Consider the following 18,550-nt stretch of genomic DNA (forward strand, 5'->3'; position numbering starts at 1 on the left):
TAATTACTTGTCATTATATTCATTCCAATTTATAAATAATGTTTCTGGCTTTATTTTATTCAATGCTTAATTTAAAAATAATGATTAAATATTAGCCCTTGGGCTGTGTGCTGGATTATAGCCAGATGCGTTATTACTTCTCCTTGGGACTCCGGAAATATCTAAATGGACTAGGAGGGAAAATGAAGATTTCCCACACAATTAGTTATGATGCAAGGACAGTGCTATAACTTAAGCATGGATTTTAATTGTTTTAAAACGACAAGGTATTTTGTGAGAATCAACAAACAAATGTTGGGAGAAATCCCATTTTCTGTAAGGTTGTGGTGCATGTCCTTGCTATCCACACACAGGAATACACAGCACTGCGTTTCTGGGTCTGCCTGTATATACACACGTGTAAGGAAATCGTGAGTGCTTGCATTTCTGCACATACACGTAAATTTCTCTAATATGTTTATATGTTCAGTGGCTGGAACAGCAGCAAAATAACTATTCCCTGATTTGGAGCACTTCCCAGGTGCTGCAAACACTGATGAACTAAAATCCTTATGTAGAAAATGAATAGGTCCCTCACGCGTACACACATACACACCTAAAAAAAAAAAAAAAACTTAAAAAAAGGACAGAGAAAGGAAGGAAAAGAAAAAGAAAAGAGAGGAGAGGGGAACTCGATTTATTCTCATTTGTTTATCTCTAGATTTCCCCCCCTTTCTGCAAATTCATTTGAATAGCTTTCAAGCTGCAAAATGGAAATGTGGCTCCTGCCCTCTATTTCAGCAGCAGCGTCCTGGCAACAGAGCAATTTTCTATCATCAAGGATAAATGGCATCGAACAGAACATTCTGATAAAAAAGAAAAAAAGCTTTAGCCCAAGAAGCCCATGATTGCTGCCCTTCCTGTCTATCATCCCTTTACAAAATCCTCTCCTCCAAACCTGAGCTGCATGCTGTCAGAGCTAATAATGTCTTCTAAAGAAAAGGGGAAGAAACAGCATTCATGCACAATGTTCCCATTTATTACATAGAGTGCTTATTTAAAAATTGCAAATATCTTTGTTTGGTTCACTGCAAATTAAAACCAAGATGTAGGAAGTTACACGATGCAACAATTATTCATGTCACAGCAGAGCATCAAACCCTCATATCTGGCTTTTCTATTGGTTAATGTGTGTGTGTGTGTGTGTCTGTGTGTGTGTGCGTGTGCATGCGTTGTGGGTATGTGTGCAATGCAGGGAATATCCCTTGTTGTGAAAATAAAAACCACTTCAGGTAAGTCTGTGTTTTGTTGTTTTAGAGCAAGCGGGGGGGAAAGTCATTACCGATCCGAAGTAGGCAGAGGCTGTGTGTGTGTATCTTCGCCTTTCCAGAGGGGTTCAGCCCCAGGACCCGTGCGAAGCCTGTCAGGAGGGCTGCAGTGGGAGCGGGGTGCTTCTCTGGGGTAGCGGGGCTCTCTCGGTGCACCCGTGCCGGAGCCGCCGCTCAGCCCCAGCCCTCGCCCCCCGCAGCTCCCCGCAAACTGGCGCGCTCCCGCTGGGTGCCAGCGCCGGGACTCGCCGCTGTCCGGCTGCGAGAGGTCCCTCGGTAACAAACACAGCTGCAGCAACAGCGTTCAGAGAGTACTTTGGGCAGGGCATCGGGGGTGTTTAGCCTCTACGGAGCTGCGGTCCGAGCCCCCCGGCCCTGCCCGGGGAGCGGGGGCGGTGTGGGCAGTACGGACGGACGCACCGTAAGGTGCCACAGGTGCCACAGGCCGGGGAGAGGCAGGGGACGGCGGAACAGAACCGGCACGGCCCGAGTGCCGGAGGCAGCACCGGGCTGGGAGAGGAGGGCAGGGGCGAGGCCGCGCCGGCCGGCTGGTGGGGACAGCCCCATCGGGAGGACTGAAAGCAACACGTCGGGCGGGATGGCTTCACAGGCGACTTCGCCGCCTCGGAGCCTTCCTCGGCGATGGGTACGCGAGGCCTCGGCGGGCGGGCTGCGGGCCGGCAGAGCGCGGAGCTCGGGGCCGCCGCAGCCGCCCTCGGGTGCGGCCGTCGGAGCCGGCAGGGCTCGGCGCCGCGCATGCTCCGCGCCGCGTCACGTGCGGCGGCACCGGCGGTGCGGGAGGCCGCGGGGCCCTGCCGAGTGCCCGGGGCAGCCCGGCCCGCAGCCCGCTCTCGGCCCGCAGCCCCGCTCTCGGCTCCGCCACGCTGCCGCGAGCGGAGGGAGGGGACCGGACCCCGAGTCTCCTGGAAGGAGCAGGGGGCGGGTTTCTCTCTGCGGGGGCACCCGGCGGAAGCTCTGGGCATCGCCTTCGCAGGGCGGCTCTGGGCTGCCCGGTGGCCGCCGGTGCCCTCGACGTGCGCACAGGGACAAGGGCGCGCCGCTCCCCCGCCGCACCCGCAGCTCTTCTTCCCTCGGGGAAGTTATCTCGGTCTGGCCACCCGCGGCTGTCCGCTCGCCGGGCCCAGCCAAACAACCCAAAACCACAAACGAACCTACAAACAACCCCCCAAATCCCCCACTGGAAAAGCTGGGGTCGGGTCTCACGCCGGGCGCCTGGCTTTAGTCCTTTCCTCACTCTTACACACCTAGGCTGCAACGCTACAATGGCTCTTGCTTTGCCCGATGGACAAAGCAGCTAGTCAGAGCCTTTGAAGTGTAGATCGGTGTCCCGAAAACTTGTGTAAAACTTATGTTATTCACGGGCCACAGGTCACCTGACAAAAAAAAAAATAAAATCCGAAGGCAGAAAGAATGAATAATTGTCCCCACTTTTAACCGTATATATATGCACAGAAAATTAACGTTAAAATATCTTAAACGGGTCGAAGTCCATGACAGACCTCTTGCCCTGCTCCAGCTAAGGGCTGCAGGCAGGCCATTTGATTTATTTTCATTTTCAAAGGAATGGAGAAAGTCGTCCGTTTAGCAGTGGTATTATTATAATCTCCATTCTTAAACCTTGAAAGACCCTCGTAAACAATCGGCTCCTTCTCGCAGCCCGGTTCCCATCGCCGCTTGGTAATGACTGGAAGATTAATGACGCTTTTTTAGCAACACCTGTCTTTTTAAGCTGTCGACACAACCAATTAATACTTTTAATTACCACTACAAGGAAACTAACCAGAACCTTTCTGATTTCACTTCACCGCTGAATTTTATCCCCTCTGAAACGAAGCAGCCCCAGCTCGAGACAGGGCGGCCGCGGGGGACGACTCGTTTTGCTGTGGGTTTATTTTGCTTCGGGCTGGATAGGGAGATGATTTATTTAGGGGGAAAATTTGTTTTGGGTTTATTTCGCTTCTCTTTCCCCCGTTTCGTTGGAAGTATTTTGCCATTCCTTTCGAGAAGAAAACAAAAGTGCTTGCTGACAGGACCCCGGAGCGCACAAGTCCCTTGGCTCCCCGAGAACCTTCCTTTCGCACCAGCCGCCCCGGATACGGCAAGGGAAAGGCTGGAGGCAGCAAGCACCCGTTTAGACAAAAGTTACCGTAGAGAAATAGTGCAAGGGGGAGGCCCGATTCGGCTTTCGCCGAATTCAGGGCAGTTTTATCAGTCATTTCAACGAAAGAGCTAGTGCCCCATCGACGGAGTCGGGGAGGACAGGGGCACTCGGCATCTGAGCCCCACAGACCGGGGGACATCGAGCTGAGCCCCGCTCTCACCTCGGGCCTGGACTACTCCTTTCCTACACCCCCTTTTCCTGGGGGATCCCTGATCTTCATCTGAATAACCCAACAGGAGATGGGGCAAAAACTTGAACACAAAGTGTGTTTGTCGTTCAAACGGTATGAGTGCGATAAAAAGTTCACAGATGCCCGTGAACAGTGCCGGCAGGGCGCCATTCCCTCTCTCTCCAGAGATTCCCCTTTAGTCTCCTTTAGGGTGTGTGGGTCTGCATGACCGCTTCCCGACCAGCCCAAAGTGCTAGGAAATGGGGCTGCCACAGGACCACCGACCTTATTCTGGGGGGATTGCACAGGGTGTGATCAAACCTTGTCCCCACACACGTATTTCCCCAGGCGACATGAAGTGGGCAGCAGCGTGTGGAAATTAAGTGGGAGCACCCAACTCGGGATGCTTAACGCTGGCCCATCCTTGGTGGGTTTTTCCCTCTCCTCCCAGCCACCAGCTAGTTCATGTGAATTGCTGGGAGTTCCTCCGACCGAAGGTAGGGAGCTGAAAAGCAGAAAGCGGTTGTGTTTGGGTTAAACAGACGCCTCTCAGCCTGGTAAAGCACCCCGTGCCTGCTCTCCTTTGTGTTATCTCTCATGCTGCCCAGGCCTTGCAGCGTTATGCCGTAGAGGCGATGTCCCACGTTAAAACAATATGAATTCGCAGACGGATCCTGAATATGAATGAGGTATGTGGTCGTAGGACTGCTTTGAAGCCGTACTTCTCCGAATATGGCTTTAATTAAATGTCTTCCGGCTCTAAAAGATTACATGTTGTGCAAAATATATCCTAGCATGAAATTTACTTCCACGATACGAAATTAGGTTACTTATAAATGTCTTCATTTTAAAAAGAGAATCGCTTCTCCTCGTTCTGTTTTCTGTTTTGTTGAACAGAGATCTCCAACGAGGAAAGAGGGTTGGGATAATATATTTATAGAGGCACGTGTAACAAAACCTGCCAGAAGCAGAGTGGGTGAGGGCTGCTTGCTCAAATGCAGACAATTCACAAAACAGGCAAGTTAATCCAGATCTGATTTGTTTCAGATCCAGCTGTCAGAACCCCGGAATACCTCCCGCGCCTCACGCCGCAGATACCTAACGTGCTCTTACCGCCCACGTCCCCCAGCGTCCCTTCTCCTGCGTTTATTCCGTGAGAGGGATGGTCGGGGGGAGAGGGGTCAGGGCAAACAGGTGGAGAAAGGTGACAATCTCAACTCTCAAAAAATTATTCTTGCGGAATGGAAGATGCGTCGTGATCACACTAGGATCAGTCAGTCGGGCAAAGCAGTTTCACTCTGCCAGTGAAACCGCACTCAGTGTCAACAGCTGTCCCGCTCCGGACGGTGGATGCGGGCGGAATTCAGGTTGCTGGAGGCGATGCTCTGTTTGTATGTATCTCTTTACGCCTTCAGATATGGGACCTCACCTAGCTAAGTTTCTACAGAGAGATCAGATAATGCATCCCTCCGGATTATCTTTCTAAATTAACTTTTAGATTTGTTTTTATAGTCCGTTGAGACCCTGACAAAAGAGGCTGTAGCTAGATACAGATGCGAGATAAACGCATAAAGCGAGCTCATTACACGGGAATAAGTGAAGAACTCTCCTTGCAATCTACTCTAGATAACGAGTCTGGCCGAAGAAACAAGTAAAGCCGAGATATTTACTTCTTTTCCTAATAAATAAACCTCAATAACTGCATTGACTTTGCGCAGTGTTTACTACATTTCCATTCATTGCTTGGGTAAATGCATCCCTAAAGGCAGAGTAAATAATTGCACTGATCTCAACAAGGGAAATGTGTAGACATTTGAAGTGTACTAAAAATAAACGAAAGCAAAGAGACTGAAGAGAGAGGACACCGCGCTCGTTTGCCGTGATTAAAGCCTCTGCTTTCTCTCGCCGGAATCCGAGACTTCCAGAGCACAGCCGGGGTGACACGTTCCCCGCTGGTGTCACCGACTTAGCACACGAGTGGCCGTGGGGAGCCGGGGCTGAACCCGGCATGTCTGAGCTCAGGGGGGCTCGGCGCGGCTCTTGGCTCGGGGGTGAGACTGGCCGCTACCGCAGGAGAAATTGCAGCCTCTCTGATGACTTAAAAGAGCCTCGAGTTTCCATTCTCCTCTGAGCCGTTCCAAGATGGGCGCTTAAGAGTGGCGGTGGGTTGGGGGTTTTTTGTTTTGTTTTGTTTTTATTTTTTAATGGAACTTCATCTTCTGCCAGATAAAGGCTTTTTATTTTTTTTTCTTTCATTTGAAAAGAAAACAAAAAACAACATAAGTCCCCGCTAAAACAAACATCTGTTTCAGCAACACCCGGGCAGGCGGGGACGCCTGCCAAGTGAAAGCCTCCCAGGCGGCGGTCTACAAACCTGCGGCTGCGTTCGGGGAAGTCCCCTGACCCTCGGAGGGGAAGGTCCCCCCACGCCTCTGCCACGTAAGGCTCCCAGCGGAGGGGCGAAGGAGGCAAAGCCACCCGCTCAGTGCCTTTACGGGGATCGCGTCTACCGAGGCCAGGCTCGCCGCATGGGCAGAGGGCGAGAGACCTGTCCGCGGGATTTCGGGGAAGGCGGTGTGGCTGCACACCTGACCAGGTGCGGGGGGAGGCGGGCGGCCAGGGCCTCCGCGGGGGTTCCGTCCTCCAGCTGAGCAGCCACTCGCTTGAAACCTAATTGCATTTTAAAGCAGGTATGCACCCCCCCCCCCCACATACACACATACCCCCCATCAGGGACAGCAACCAACGACAACAACACAACAAAACATTAACCAAACAAAAAGCCCCAATCTGCGACCCTCTGCAGAGCCACACATTGAATGAATCTGTCTGGAAGGTTTTAATCACAGCCAAGGCTTCGCTACAAATCTGTACAAGAGACAGTGGCTGGTTCCCTCTGGATCTTTCCCCTTCTGACTTGTATTATTTTGACCCAGGCTACAATATAGAGAGTGGCGTGTGCGATCCATCTGCAAGGCTGGGCTGGGGTTTGCCCCCCCTCCGCTTCCCTGCCACTTCCTTCACACTCGCGGTATGGAAAGCCATTGACGCCTGCCTGTCTGTTATAGTGTCAGTGGGTTGAAATCCAGAGGAGCCTCCGCTCCGCTCTTGCTCTCGCGCTGGCAGCGCTCAAATTCCGCAGTCTCTCCTTCAAATGGCTCGCTTCCAGCTTGAGGAGGTGACCTCCTTTTGCGGGTGCCTTTCCTCACCACTCAGCTGCTATTAAGACGATGGCAATATGACATACTGGCATACAGGAGAGGAGGACGTGTGTTTTGGGGTAAACAGACGTGAAAGACCGGGGGAAAGAATGTCATCGGAAGATGCAAGGAGAGATATTTTGCTGAGCTTCTGGGAGCTTTAAATAAAGTGGGCAGAGCTGCCAGGGCAGGACAGCGGCTGCCGAGCCGTGTCGGGCAGCTGTTTCGCGCACCAGCGTCGTGCGGCCGCGGACACCCGCGGAGCGCCGGCCGCACGGGGCAGGGGCGCAGGTTTGGCGACCGCCACAGCCGCGCTCCAGCGGGGAAAGTCCCGTGCATCCGCAGGGGGAGCCTCTCCGCAAAAACGCATCTGGGAGCGGATCGCCGCCAGCGGGAATATTCTCTGGCATTCCGCTTTTCTCGAGATTTTCCACACACCACTCTGCCGGACACCTCCACTCTCTCCCGAGCACCTTTCGAATGCTTTGTGGATTCCGTACTGTTGCTAAAAAAAACAGGAGATCCTTCACTAATCTTTGCCTTCTCCCCTCCCTCCCCCCCGCCCCCCGCCCAGCATTTCTCTGCCACTTTAAAAAAATCCTGTTCAAGATCCGCTTCACGCGCATACATGGGCTTCTCGTGCAAAAACACACGAACCAACGTAATTCCTGAAATAAATTTCTCTCAGACCTTCCCAGCTGCTCTGACCGGTGTGAGACAGAAAGCACTCTCCCGGACTCTCGTGTGAATTGGGGAGAGTGGATATATAATCCCAGAGAGCAGCCCTGAGCCCCTGCACACTCCTGGAGGAGCCTCGCCCGAGGAACGCCGTCAGCTATCGCACCGCTCCCCACGAACCAAAAAAACAAGATAAACCACCCGAAAGTGGGACTCCGCTTGCAGAGCCCACCCTTGCAAACACCACAGCAGGACTTCCCTGGAAGGATGGCATGAGAAACGGAACGGGAATGTTTGTTTTCCCCTGTTGTTATTGTTGAACGCATGAATGAATGAATGAATGAATGAAAGAATGAATGAATGGAACAGAAGGTGCTCGGAGGCATATAGGAAGCTTCTGACCGCTTATATTAACTTCCTATTACACCCTAAAAATAGAACCCCGTTTCCTGTTGTTCGTCAGCTCCTTCTAATTGTTGTGTCTGTTGTGTGACATCTTTCGACTCACAAATGTGACTTTAAACAACACGTACACGCTTTGGCCCTTTGAAAGTGTTACCCACAAACATCATTAAAACGACGCGGTTTAAGGTGACACCGAAGCCGGGTAGCACGAAGTCACCCAGTCCTGGGGCACAGGGAGCCCGGTGCGTGGTGCCACGCTCTCCGCCCGTCAGCGGAGCAGGGGAGGACGGCGGGGGAGGAGGGAAGGCAGTGTAACGTCGCCCCCGCGGCTCTCAGCCAGCCCGGGCGTGGAGAAAGACTGGCCCTGATCCTGCTCGGGATGCAGAGGCCTCCTTGCTCTCCAAAAGAGCGAGGGTGATTTGCGGAGTGCATTCCCTGGGAATATTACACCAGGGGTGAGGAGATGAGAAGGCCGCTCAGGGATGCCCGGACAGGGCGCAGTGGTACCGGCGGTCCGGAGCAAGCAGAGCGCAGAGCAACGCACAGGGCACATCCCCATCACCCTCGACCAGGGCTGCAGCCCGGTCCTCCGGGAGCTCGGGCTTGGCCTGGAAAGAGCGGGGAAGCCAGGAAGGGGGGTGGTATGCCCTGAATTCCTGCTGCCTCTTCCCAGGGAGGGATGTGTTCTCACAGGAGGCAGTTCAGGGGCTCCTGCCTCAGGGCAGTCCCCAGCCTCCCCCTAACCTGCACGCTGCCCCATCCGGCCGGGCTCCTGGCCTGTCCGGTCCCGCGCAGCTCCCGAGAAGCTCAGTTGAGACAAGGCAGCTCCCCTCGTGGGCTCCCGCCCCTCACTCGTGACTTCTGCCTGCTCGCTTTCGGAGGCACTTCAGGGAGAGGTATGGGGACTAGGAGGTGTGGGGTGTCCGTCCCCACCCCTTTTTCACGAGTCACCCACTCTGGGAAACGAGCCCTCCACTATTCTGATACGTCCAGAGCTACTGATTTAGGTCTAATTTCTCCAGAAAGAGCCCGGTGAAGGAGCTCGGCTGCATGCAAGTGGGAGCCAGGGAGGACCGGTGCCCGGCAGCGCGGTCTCCCAGCGGGCGGGGACCTCCCGGGTGCCCCGGCATCCCCCGCCAGAGCGCGGGCCCGGGGCCTGCCTGACCCTCGGAGAAGAAATATCCCTGCCGCCTCTACCAGGGCACGCCTCTACCAAGGCCCCTATTGCTCTCCACCCCCCGCACCCCGGGGACCCCCGGTGGGCCTAATTAAATTGGGGAAAATTATCAGTGTGAGGCTGGACGGAGTCAACTGTCTTGACGACAGACGAGGATGTTTGAGCACCGCGGGGGAAGAGCAGCGCCGAGTTTCCAGCTCTTCCCTCCGGCCGGCGCCCACTGACGGCTCGGCGGGGGCTCCGCATCCCCGCGGCGCCGCCGCTCCCCCGGCCCACATCCGGAGCCGCTGCTTGTCCCGCTCGCCCCACCGCATCTCGTCCGTCAGTTAGGCTGAACGAGAGATGCATATGCAACTCCGTTTGCTGGCTGTCACAGGAAGCAGTTCCTACAGACTCTCCCTGTCTGTTCTTCTCCTTTTTGTCTGATTCAGACGCCTTATTCTCTTCGCTAAGGCGGCATATAGGTATTATTTGAAAGTGGTCTTCCCTTCTGCTCAACTTTCCCCCATTCCGAGGTTAGCATCCATTATGCGGCAGGAATTATTTCGAAACAAGAAAGCAACGTGTTGCAAACACTCCCTAGCCTATTTTCTGACATCTTTTGTTATGCATGCTCTTGCTGCTGGAGAAAATGCTAGTATGTGCACCTGCGAAAAAAACGCCTTCATGATGTTAACAGCAAGCTGGAGGGTATAAAGCAATAAAACTGCCAAATGTACCTGTTCCTGTTGAGTACATTACCTACACCTATGAATAAAGAGTCTCAGTAGGAATTCTTTCCTTTCTCTTCCCCTTTTCTCTATATTTTTATTCATTGTAGATTTGTAAACGCCTGGATCGGGTTACCCTTTCGCGTGTTAAAGTGGAACCCTTGTTAAAAGCCGGAGAACAAGGCAAGACACTTACAACTGCATTCAGAGTTACTGAACCGACTCCAAGACCTCAAGAAGTGAAACAACGATGAGAGGGTGGCTAAGGGGGCTCAGAACATCCCAGCCACACGGGAAAAAAGACATACCTCCCCATGCCCCCCTGAAACAAGCCATCTGAACTACAAGCGCCGAGAGTCTACGGCTTATGCCCTGCCACCGATCGAGCATCGCTTCACATCCTCACTTGCCCTCCTCCTCGTTGTTCACCCCCCCCCCCGCAAAGGTATGCGAACAGGGGGCTCGCATCCTTCGGCTTCCCAGAGCTAATGATCGGGCTGTGGGGAAGCGCAACTCCGAAAAAAAAGAAAAAAAAAAAAAAAAAAAAGAAGGAAGAAATGGAAAAGAGAAAAAAATCCCAGAAAGAAAAATGAAACCCTCCTAAGTATTTCCATAAGCGACGCGTTTAAAAAAATAATATATATATCTGCAGAATCTGAAAACCAATCCTCAGGGAATGTCCCAGTGAGAGGCTGTGTCAGGACCAGGGATCAGACTGGGGACGCGAGGTTTTGGAAGCGGCGGCTACTGGTGCCGGTGTTGGTTTTCAAAGCCCGAAGCCTCCAGCCCCTTTCCCCATCTAGAGCAACTTTCGGATTTCTCTAGGCTTAGCGAGTTCCGCAGGGTCCTTCCTACCTCAGTCTTCTCCGGTGGGGTCTGTCTCTGGAGTTCATGCTTAGCTGGACGCGAGGAGATTTAAGCGAGGGAAAGGGGGGAAAAAAAGAGAGAGAGGGGGTGAGAGAGAGAGGGGGGAGAGAGAGGAGAGAGGAGAGAGAGAGATCCTCCGCCGTGCTGGATCAAACTTAATGTCTTTCCCTAGTCCATCTTTGAGAGAGAAGTGGTAATACCACCTGGATGTTCGGATATAAATCCCCTTGCAAATAATAAATGGATTAATAATAACAAGGTATGAAGTTCTTTTTATAGAAAAAAGGAGAGAATTGAAACTAAATGCGGCAGTTAGACAACCATTTTGATAAGAGGATAATTGAGGCGACACTGGTGTATAATTAGAGGATAATTTATGCTATATCCACTTTTATTCCACCTCCCAAAATAAACCCAGTCCATAATCATTACAGGCAAATTGTTCTGAATTTTATAGCAGCAATTTGAACAAAGTACTGCAGTTAATCATGGGAGATTTTTGTGTATTCCTGATTAGAAGTCTAATTGCCTCCTTCCAGAAAGTAAAAATAACTGTAAAACGACTCTATTTTTATCATTAACAATGTTGACAATAAAATAAAATCAACTGGAATTGTAATCTAAAGACAAATTTAGGGCGCAGGCACTTTTTTTTTTCCTTGGGTCGTTTATATCCTAATCAAGCTTTTTGCCAAAACCGCCAACCGCACGTAGCCATTTGCATATATTTAAAAGCCATTACGGGAGCTGCTGCCGCTGCGTTCAGCGGGGAAAAATGCGCTGCGCGTCGCTTCGCCGCGGCGAAAATGCCGCGCAAGGAGGCGGGGGGGAGGGGGATTCAGGGGGTCGCGTAGTGCGGGAATGCGCGGTTCGGGGGAAGGGGCGCGGGGGGTTGGGGACAGGCTCTCCCCGCTTCGCCACCCGCGCGGGGCGCGCAGCGCGCGCGGCTGGGGAAAGGGGGGGGCAAGGGGGGCGGGCGCGGGCAGCGCGCGCGCTGCCGGCTATGACGTCAGGGGGCTGAGTGACCAATGAGGGAGGCGCTGCCCTCCGGAGACGAACCATTCGACTTGTGCGCGTCCCTGCCCTTGGAGTCGGAGCGCCGGAGCCCCAACTTTCCCGGCTCCCACCTTAAACTGCCCCCACCCTCCACGCCCCCCCACAGGAAAAAAAAAAAAAAAAAAAAAAAAACAACACCCTCCCCACGCGCCGGGGGGATGAAGGAAAAGAGCGGCGCAAAAAAGCGGCGGGAGTAGCCCGCCCTCCCCCTTCACACACCCCGCACACCGCCCTCCCCTTCCTCCCCTCCCTCAGTGAACGAGGCCCCTCGCACAACGGCTCCTTGGAGAGGAGGGGGGGGAAGGAAAAAAAAAAAGGCGGAAAAGAAAAAAAAAAAAAAAGAAAAGAAATTAAATTAAATCACCGCCGCCTCTCCAGCGGTGCCGCGGCGGGTAAGGGGAGCGGCGGTGGCTGGGCAGAGAGGAGGCAGAGCGCGGGGGGCGAGCCGGGGAGCACCGCGCTCTCCCTCCCAAACTTTGATGATGACCATGACTACGATGGCTGACGGGCTGGACGCGCAAGACTCCTCCAAATCCGCCTTCATGGAGTTCGGGCAACAGCAGCCGCCGCCGCCGCAGCCGCCGCCGCCGCCCCACTCCCAGCAGAGCTCGCCGGCAATGGCCGGAGCCCACTACCCGCTGCACTGCCTGCACTCCGCCGCCGGCTCGCACCCGCACCACCAGCATCACCACCACAGCTCGCCCTACTCCGGCAGCGCCGGCTCCTACAACCACCGCTCGCTGGCCGCCTACCCCTACGTGAGCCACTCGCAGCACAGCCCTTACCTCCAGTCCTACCACAACAGCAGCGCGGCCAGCCAGACGCGGGCGGACGACGCAGGTGAGCCGGCACCGCTTCCCGAACCCGCTGCCAGCTTCTCCCCCCGCTCCCTCCATCCCCGGGCCTCTTCCCGGCCCCCCCTCCGGGCACCTGCATAACGACCCCCGCCGTGCCCCCCGCTCCCGCCGAGGCAGGCGCCGGCCCTGGGTGCGCGGGACGGCGGAGAGAAAAGGTGTGGGGGTCGCCTGTTTCCGCGGCCCCTCTGCGGGCCTACTGCTGCGGTACCGGCAGCGGGGCCGCCGCGCTCCCTCGGCGCCAGCGGCGGCTGCTGGCGGTACCGCGGCGCTGCGCACCGGCGCCTTCCCCGCTAGCCCCGCTGCCGGCGGCAAGGGGCTGCACTCGGCGCTCCTTTGTTACGGCGGGACCGGCTTTAGGCAAAATTCCTGCTAACACCTGAGGAGTGAAAGTTTCCAGGCGAGCGGGTCGCATTCCGCTCGGGGGCCGTCTGATTTATGTATTTCTTTTTTTACAGGGAGCCGTACATGTCCATCCGGAGGGGCATGAGAGGGGGGCGGGAGGGGGGGGAGAGCATTGTTAAAAGTCTCGGACTGGTGATTCACTGACCACCAAACTGGCGACGCGAAGTCAATTAGCCGAGTAAAACCTGGATGGCCCTGGAACAAGGCATCCCTTCGCAGAGCCAGCGCTGCACTTTAAATTTTTTAAAATATTGGTTTGGGTTTTTTTTCCCCGGGAAGAAGGGGAGCGTGCCCACTGTGCCCGGACAGCTGTTTTTTCTCCCGGTAGCTCCCCAGCAGTAGCCTGTGCCGCGCGTGCCTGTAAGGAGACGCAGCCTGTGTGTACGCAGTGGGGTTGAACAGGCGTCGGGACAGACTTTGGTGTTTTTAGGAGCCGTGGCAGCCAAAATACCCGCGTTTAATAGCTAAAGGAGGGTGATGTTTCAGCTGTGTTGTTTTGCTTGCAGATCAGCAAAAAACCACAGTGATTGAAAACGGTGAAATCAGATTTAATGGAAAAGGGAAAAAGATTCGGAAGCCTCGAACCATTTACTCTAGTCTACAACTCCAGGCTTTAAATCATCGCTTTCAGCAGACTCAGTACCTGGCACTTCCAGAGAGAGCTGAACTGGCAGCTTCATTAGGACTTACCCAAACACAGGTAATTACTGGGAATCCCAAATCACTGAAATCCTGCTCAAGTAATAAAGTACGATGCTCCCTAAACATTTTGGCCTCTGTCGGGAACGGTAGAAAAGGTAACGCACACGGTTCCCATCTCTCTGTGCTAGGACTTACCTAACGCGCGACAGAGATCAGGCTACCGCAGAAGGAGCTGAAAGCGCCCTTCCCTCAGCCGTCTGCGAGCAAGTGCTCCCTTTTGATGCCACGCATAAGGTTTTAAAATTGCCTATGTTTTCGGATAATTCCAGCACCGAGATGCAATTGCCCAGCTGTGAAAAGGAGAACAAAACAAAGGCAAGGAATCGCTGGGCCTTGAGATAGAGCTAAAAGCAAAGCTGCCTCGTGGCAACGTATAGGTAGAGGGGAAGCAGGAACGCGTTAGGAAATACCTGTTAAATCAATAGTTAATTCACCCTGGATGACTAACGCAAATGCAGTGGTTAGCCTTGGGCAAAATGTACGGAAGGTGATAATAGATCTGAAGATCAAAGACAGCCGTGTACAAAATTATGGCAGGTTAAGCCATAGTTAAGTGTGGTTGGAGTAGCTGTGCCATTCTGCTAATTTAAGCTTGAAAGACATATGAGGCATTACAGGCTTACCAGGCTGGGGTTTGTGGAGAAGTGCATGGATAGATGGGATCAATTCGGGCAAAATGTTATCATGTGAATCTATGAGCTTAACAAATAACTTCAGGATTTTATCATTGTCATTGGTAACAGTCACTTCCAGACAGAGATTTTTAAATACTCAGCAAATATTAATGACGGAAACGGACCTGATGATTTTGCAAATGGGATTTTGGTATCCTTAGCGTGCACGTTGTCTCGCTGTTGTCTCGCTTTCTCTCTCACGTGCATAGAATTTTTTAGGAGCCCGATCTTGAGCTTGCAGCTAGAAGAGCACCCCTGCTTATCCCCCAGCATTATGACTGCAAAATTTGTGAGGTCAAATACACATGGGGGATTTGTTTTCTTTGTTTGATTGATTAAAAAAATACATTGTGTATATATGTCTTACCTATATATAATTTCTATGCTAATTCTGATCTGCCAGTGGGCCTGATCCGTGCACACCTTATCGAGTGCAGGCTCCCTCTTCGGAAATTCTGCTGGGTTAGGAGCAGAATGAGACCCAAAGCAATGTTGATATACTAGTACTCACAGAGAAAATAAAATTATTCATTCTTTTAAAATACGTTTTAATATAAAGCCACGATCCTAGTTCCATTATGCCTCCTCCCCCGCCACATCAGCATGGACTGCTTGATCTGATCGCGAGGATTTCGGATGCACGATTCTTTGTAAGATGCCCTTTGTCTATTGGCTCTTGTCTCCTGGCACAAAATCATATGATTGCCCGTGTTTGACAACAGTTTGCCCGAATGATCAAATGACCTCCAAAATTCTGAATGAGGCGCTAAAACAGGAGACCTCAGAGCATGTAGTCTGTTTTAGCTATAACAATCTGGCCTGCCCGGGGAAACAAGGTTCCAGGTTAAAACCTGCATCTTTATCGCTTTGCAGCTCTGCTCTGCCTGCCCTGTTCTCTCCAGCTGCATTCAAAGCCCGAGAGCAGCCGTAGCTACCCCTCCTTCCCCTCTTCGCATCCCCAACTCCACACCCGACTGGCGTGTGCCCTCAAGACCTCCTCCAGATTAGACCCTCGGCTCCCGAGGTCTTCCCTGCTGTGCCCTGGGAGCTGATGGCAGCCTAATATCTAATGCGTTTTGGTTTACAGGTGAAGATCTGGTTTCAGAACAAGCGCTCCAAATTCAAGAAGCTGCTGAAACAGGGCAGTAACCCCCACGAGAGTGACCCTCTGCCCGGCTCCGCTGCCCTCTCCCCTCGCTCTCCAGCTCTGCCTCCAGTCTGGGACGTTTCAGCCTCTGCCAAGGGAGTCAATATGCCTCCAAACAGCTACATGCCTGGCTATTCTCACTGGTATTCTTCTCCACATCAAGACACAATGCAGAGACCACAAATGATGTGAATTGTCCAAGAGAAATAACCTCCCAAGAACGCCTCGTCTCGACATGGCAAGAAGTTCCCCTGCTTTGCCAAGCCGTGCCAGCTAACAGGCTCTGTGTGAACTTGTAGAAGCGGCAAAGAGACAGAGTGGCTTTATTTTTTTTTTTTTAAGTAACCTCAGCGATTGATCTTGAACAGAAAGACACAATTTTCATTCTGGCGCACAGAAGACACTTCTCTTTAGGATATTTTCCTTTGGACTCCAAGGCACCAGCCTCTTTCTCTGTGGAGTATACGTCAAAACAAACTTTTTACAGACTTTGCCCACAAGAACCTGAATCTACCATGGCAGCCGTTTTTACTTGTTTAATGAGCTAAAGACATTACATGATGAAAGAGAGACTAGTCAAAGCTCCTTCATTTTTATTCACCAAATCCGGACTGGGGAAAGGATTAAAAGACAGAAAAAGTGATTTTAAAAAAATTAAGATGGGAAAAAAAAAAGGAGAACTGGTTGAAAACTGAAAATATACTGTAAGATTAGAACATTACCACGAAGCAAAATCTGCATGCTTTGTCAAAATGCAATGGGCTGCGGCTCAGAAGAAACCACCGTCTCTCACGCGAAGAGCCCCCTCATCCGCACAGACCCGCACCCGCACACAGCCGGACGGACTCCCGGAGACGAGCAGTAAAGACAGAGCGAGGGATTCGCGGCCAGACCCGCCGCCGCGGGCTGGGGAAGGAAGGTTCAGCGCTGCCCGGCGGCAGCCTCAACCACTGAGCGAGAGGGACCTTTCCCCGAGCAACCTTTCTGTATATATTGTTGAATTTTAGTTGTACATATACTTTGTATGTTTTTGTCTTCTTTCATATATAGAGTAAAAGCCACAAAACGCCCGCCTGGCTGCTATCTCTCTTCACCTTAGCGGATCCCCACCTGCCCCGACTTGCCCCCCCAGATCAGTCCGGGCAGAGGGATCCCCGTGCCCAGCTTGCCTGAGTGCACAGACACCCCTACCAAAGCATACATCTGCGAGCAAAGAAAGAAAAGATGAAGTGGGGTGGGGTAGCTGGTGATTTAGTTGGTTTTAAGGCTACGACTTAAAGACAGGAGATACCGAGTCCATAAAGCGAAGTTCCTAATCACCCGGCCGTTTCTGCTGCGATTTCACTGCTCGGCTGCTTAGCAGAGCTGAGCTTTCTCGCCGAGGCAAAGCTCAGAGCCCTGTCTTTCTTCCCAAAGGCTGGAGACTCCAAATTATTAAGAAAGGAGGCGCCCTCCTTTGTTTTTAAAGAGCAGACAATGCAAGCTGAGGAATGTTTTGCAAAGCCCTGAGAGGTGCCCAGGCACACAACACGCTGTCCAGCCAGCTCCAGCCGCACCAGCTTGTGGAAAGCACAGCAACCACTGACAATGAAAAGCCTTTTCCTCATCCAAACTGGGTGCCCCATACTGCGAGAATTAATGGCTAGAGACCTGGGCATCCTTCAAATTATGAACCTTGAAACCACTGAGCCATTTATCAGAAGTCAATAGAGATCCTCAGAGTGCTCCATATAATGACAGCTACATACAGTCGTGCAAAAGGACAGTCACTATAATTAGACACAAAGCAAAGACTACTTACCAATATACCAGTTTTTTGGGGGGTGTTTTTTGGTTTGTTTTTTTTTTTTAGCAACTTCCACGCTCAGTCAGTCTTCAGAGTGCTTTAAAACCGATCAGTCTTGTCATTTTCTACCATTCGTATTGTTACATTAGGAAAAATGTTTTCTTTTCTTTTTTTCCCCTTCCCACTGTGAAACTTTGGGTTCAGAGCTCCCCAGGATCAATTCTGAACAAAGCCTCCAGCTGCAGTGCCATCCAATTTGAAGCAGACATTGGGGACAATTTAAGGTTTTTATCCACAAGAAGGTTTTTTTCCATTCTCTTAAATGCAGCCATAATTAGAGTAATTTTTCATGTAGCCCGCTGATTACAGCGTTTTTACCGTCAAAGATAATTACCTGTAATTTTCTTCCACTTTTAATACTAAAAAGCCATCTTTATTTAGATTCAGGAACAGGAAAGGCGAAACAAAAGAGGAAAATTATTCTGTTATTCATACACAAATTGCAGAGACGTAGGGCCTAAAATTGAAAATTAACCAAAATTATAATGCTGAAAAGAATGGAAGAGGCTTCAGAAGTACAGCTGGTAGTGGGGCTCACTGAATTATTCAAATGACACTGGAGAGAAAGCTACCATACATTTAAACCAACAGCATTGTGTGCATCTCTCAGAAAACCCGGCTTTACACCCCCCCGCGCCGGCCCCTGTGCGGGCTCACCCTCGCCTCGCAGAAGGGCGGCGGATGCCCTGGTGAGCGAGTCCCGCAGCCCGGGGAGCCCGGCCCAGCCGAGCCCGGCCCGGCGGCTCCCGGCCCGCATGGCCCCCGCAGGAGCCTTAACCCTTTCGCTGCATCGGCCCAGCGGGGCCCGCGGGGGGAGGGGGACAGGGGGATTCGCTGCCTCTCGTGGGCTTGCGGGGGACTCATCCTCCGCTGCACGCCACCCGTGGGTGCTGGTGCGGAAAGCCTCTCCATGCGTCGTGCCCTCCTCCCCCACGAGTGATTCCTCAAACAGGCTTAGAAAAAGCCCAGACAGCAAGCAAGAGAACAAATAAAGGACAATAATAATAATAAAAGAATAAAAGCCCCATTAGCTTAGTAGCGTGGGACAAGGTGGGAAAGGTAGGCCTTCCCGGCAGCGGGGTGGGAGCGAATGACAGCAGCGGCTCCCACTCGCGCGGCAACCGCCCCGGGAGACTCTCGTGAAACAGCGTCATCTATGGATGGAGCAGCG

General features: G+C 52.4%; 1 protein-coding gene across 1 annotated transcript; it reads left to right on the forward strand.

The window, feature by feature from the left end:
* The first annotated feature begins 11,791 nt into the window (after nt 1–11,791).
* DLX6 (distal-less homeobox 6) lies at nt 11,792–16,603 on the forward strand. Its single transcript, XM_085050779.1, has 3 exons — nt 11,792–12,591; nt 13,517–13,710; nt 15,474–16,603. The coding sequence occupies exons 1-3, from the start codon at nt 12,231–12,233 to the stop codon at nt 15,723–15,725; spliced, it is 807 nt and encodes a 268-aa protein (XP_084906905.1). The 5' UTR covers nt 11,792–12,230; the 3' UTR covers nt 15,726–16,603.
* The last annotated feature ends 1,947 nt before the right edge of the window (nt 16,604–18,550 follow it).

This window comes from Lichenostomus cassidix, chromosome 2, assembly GCF_008360975.1.
Source record: "Lichenostomus cassidix isolate B80296 chromosome 2, HeHo_3.0, whole genome shotgun sequence".
Taxonomy (NCBI): domain Eukaryota; kingdom Metazoa; phylum Chordata; class Aves; order Passeriformes; family Meliphagidae; genus Lichenostomus; species Lichenostomus cassidix.

What these genes read in the sequence shown, in the direction of transcription:
- DLX6 (XM_085050779.1), top strand. Translation starts at nt 12,231, where the DNA reads ATGATGACCATGACTACGATGGCTGACGGGCTGGACGCGCAAGACTCC. An exon ending in GACGCGGGCGGACGACGCAG is followed by an intron (nt 12,592 to 13,516) that starts GTGAGCCGGCAC and finishes TTTTGCTTGCAG; the next exon opens with ATCAGCAAAAAACCACAGTG. An exon ending in TAGGACTTACCCAAACACAG is followed by an intron (nt 13,711 to 15,473) that starts GTAATTACTGGG and finishes TTTGGTTTACAG; the next exon opens with GTGAAGATCTGGTTTCAGAA.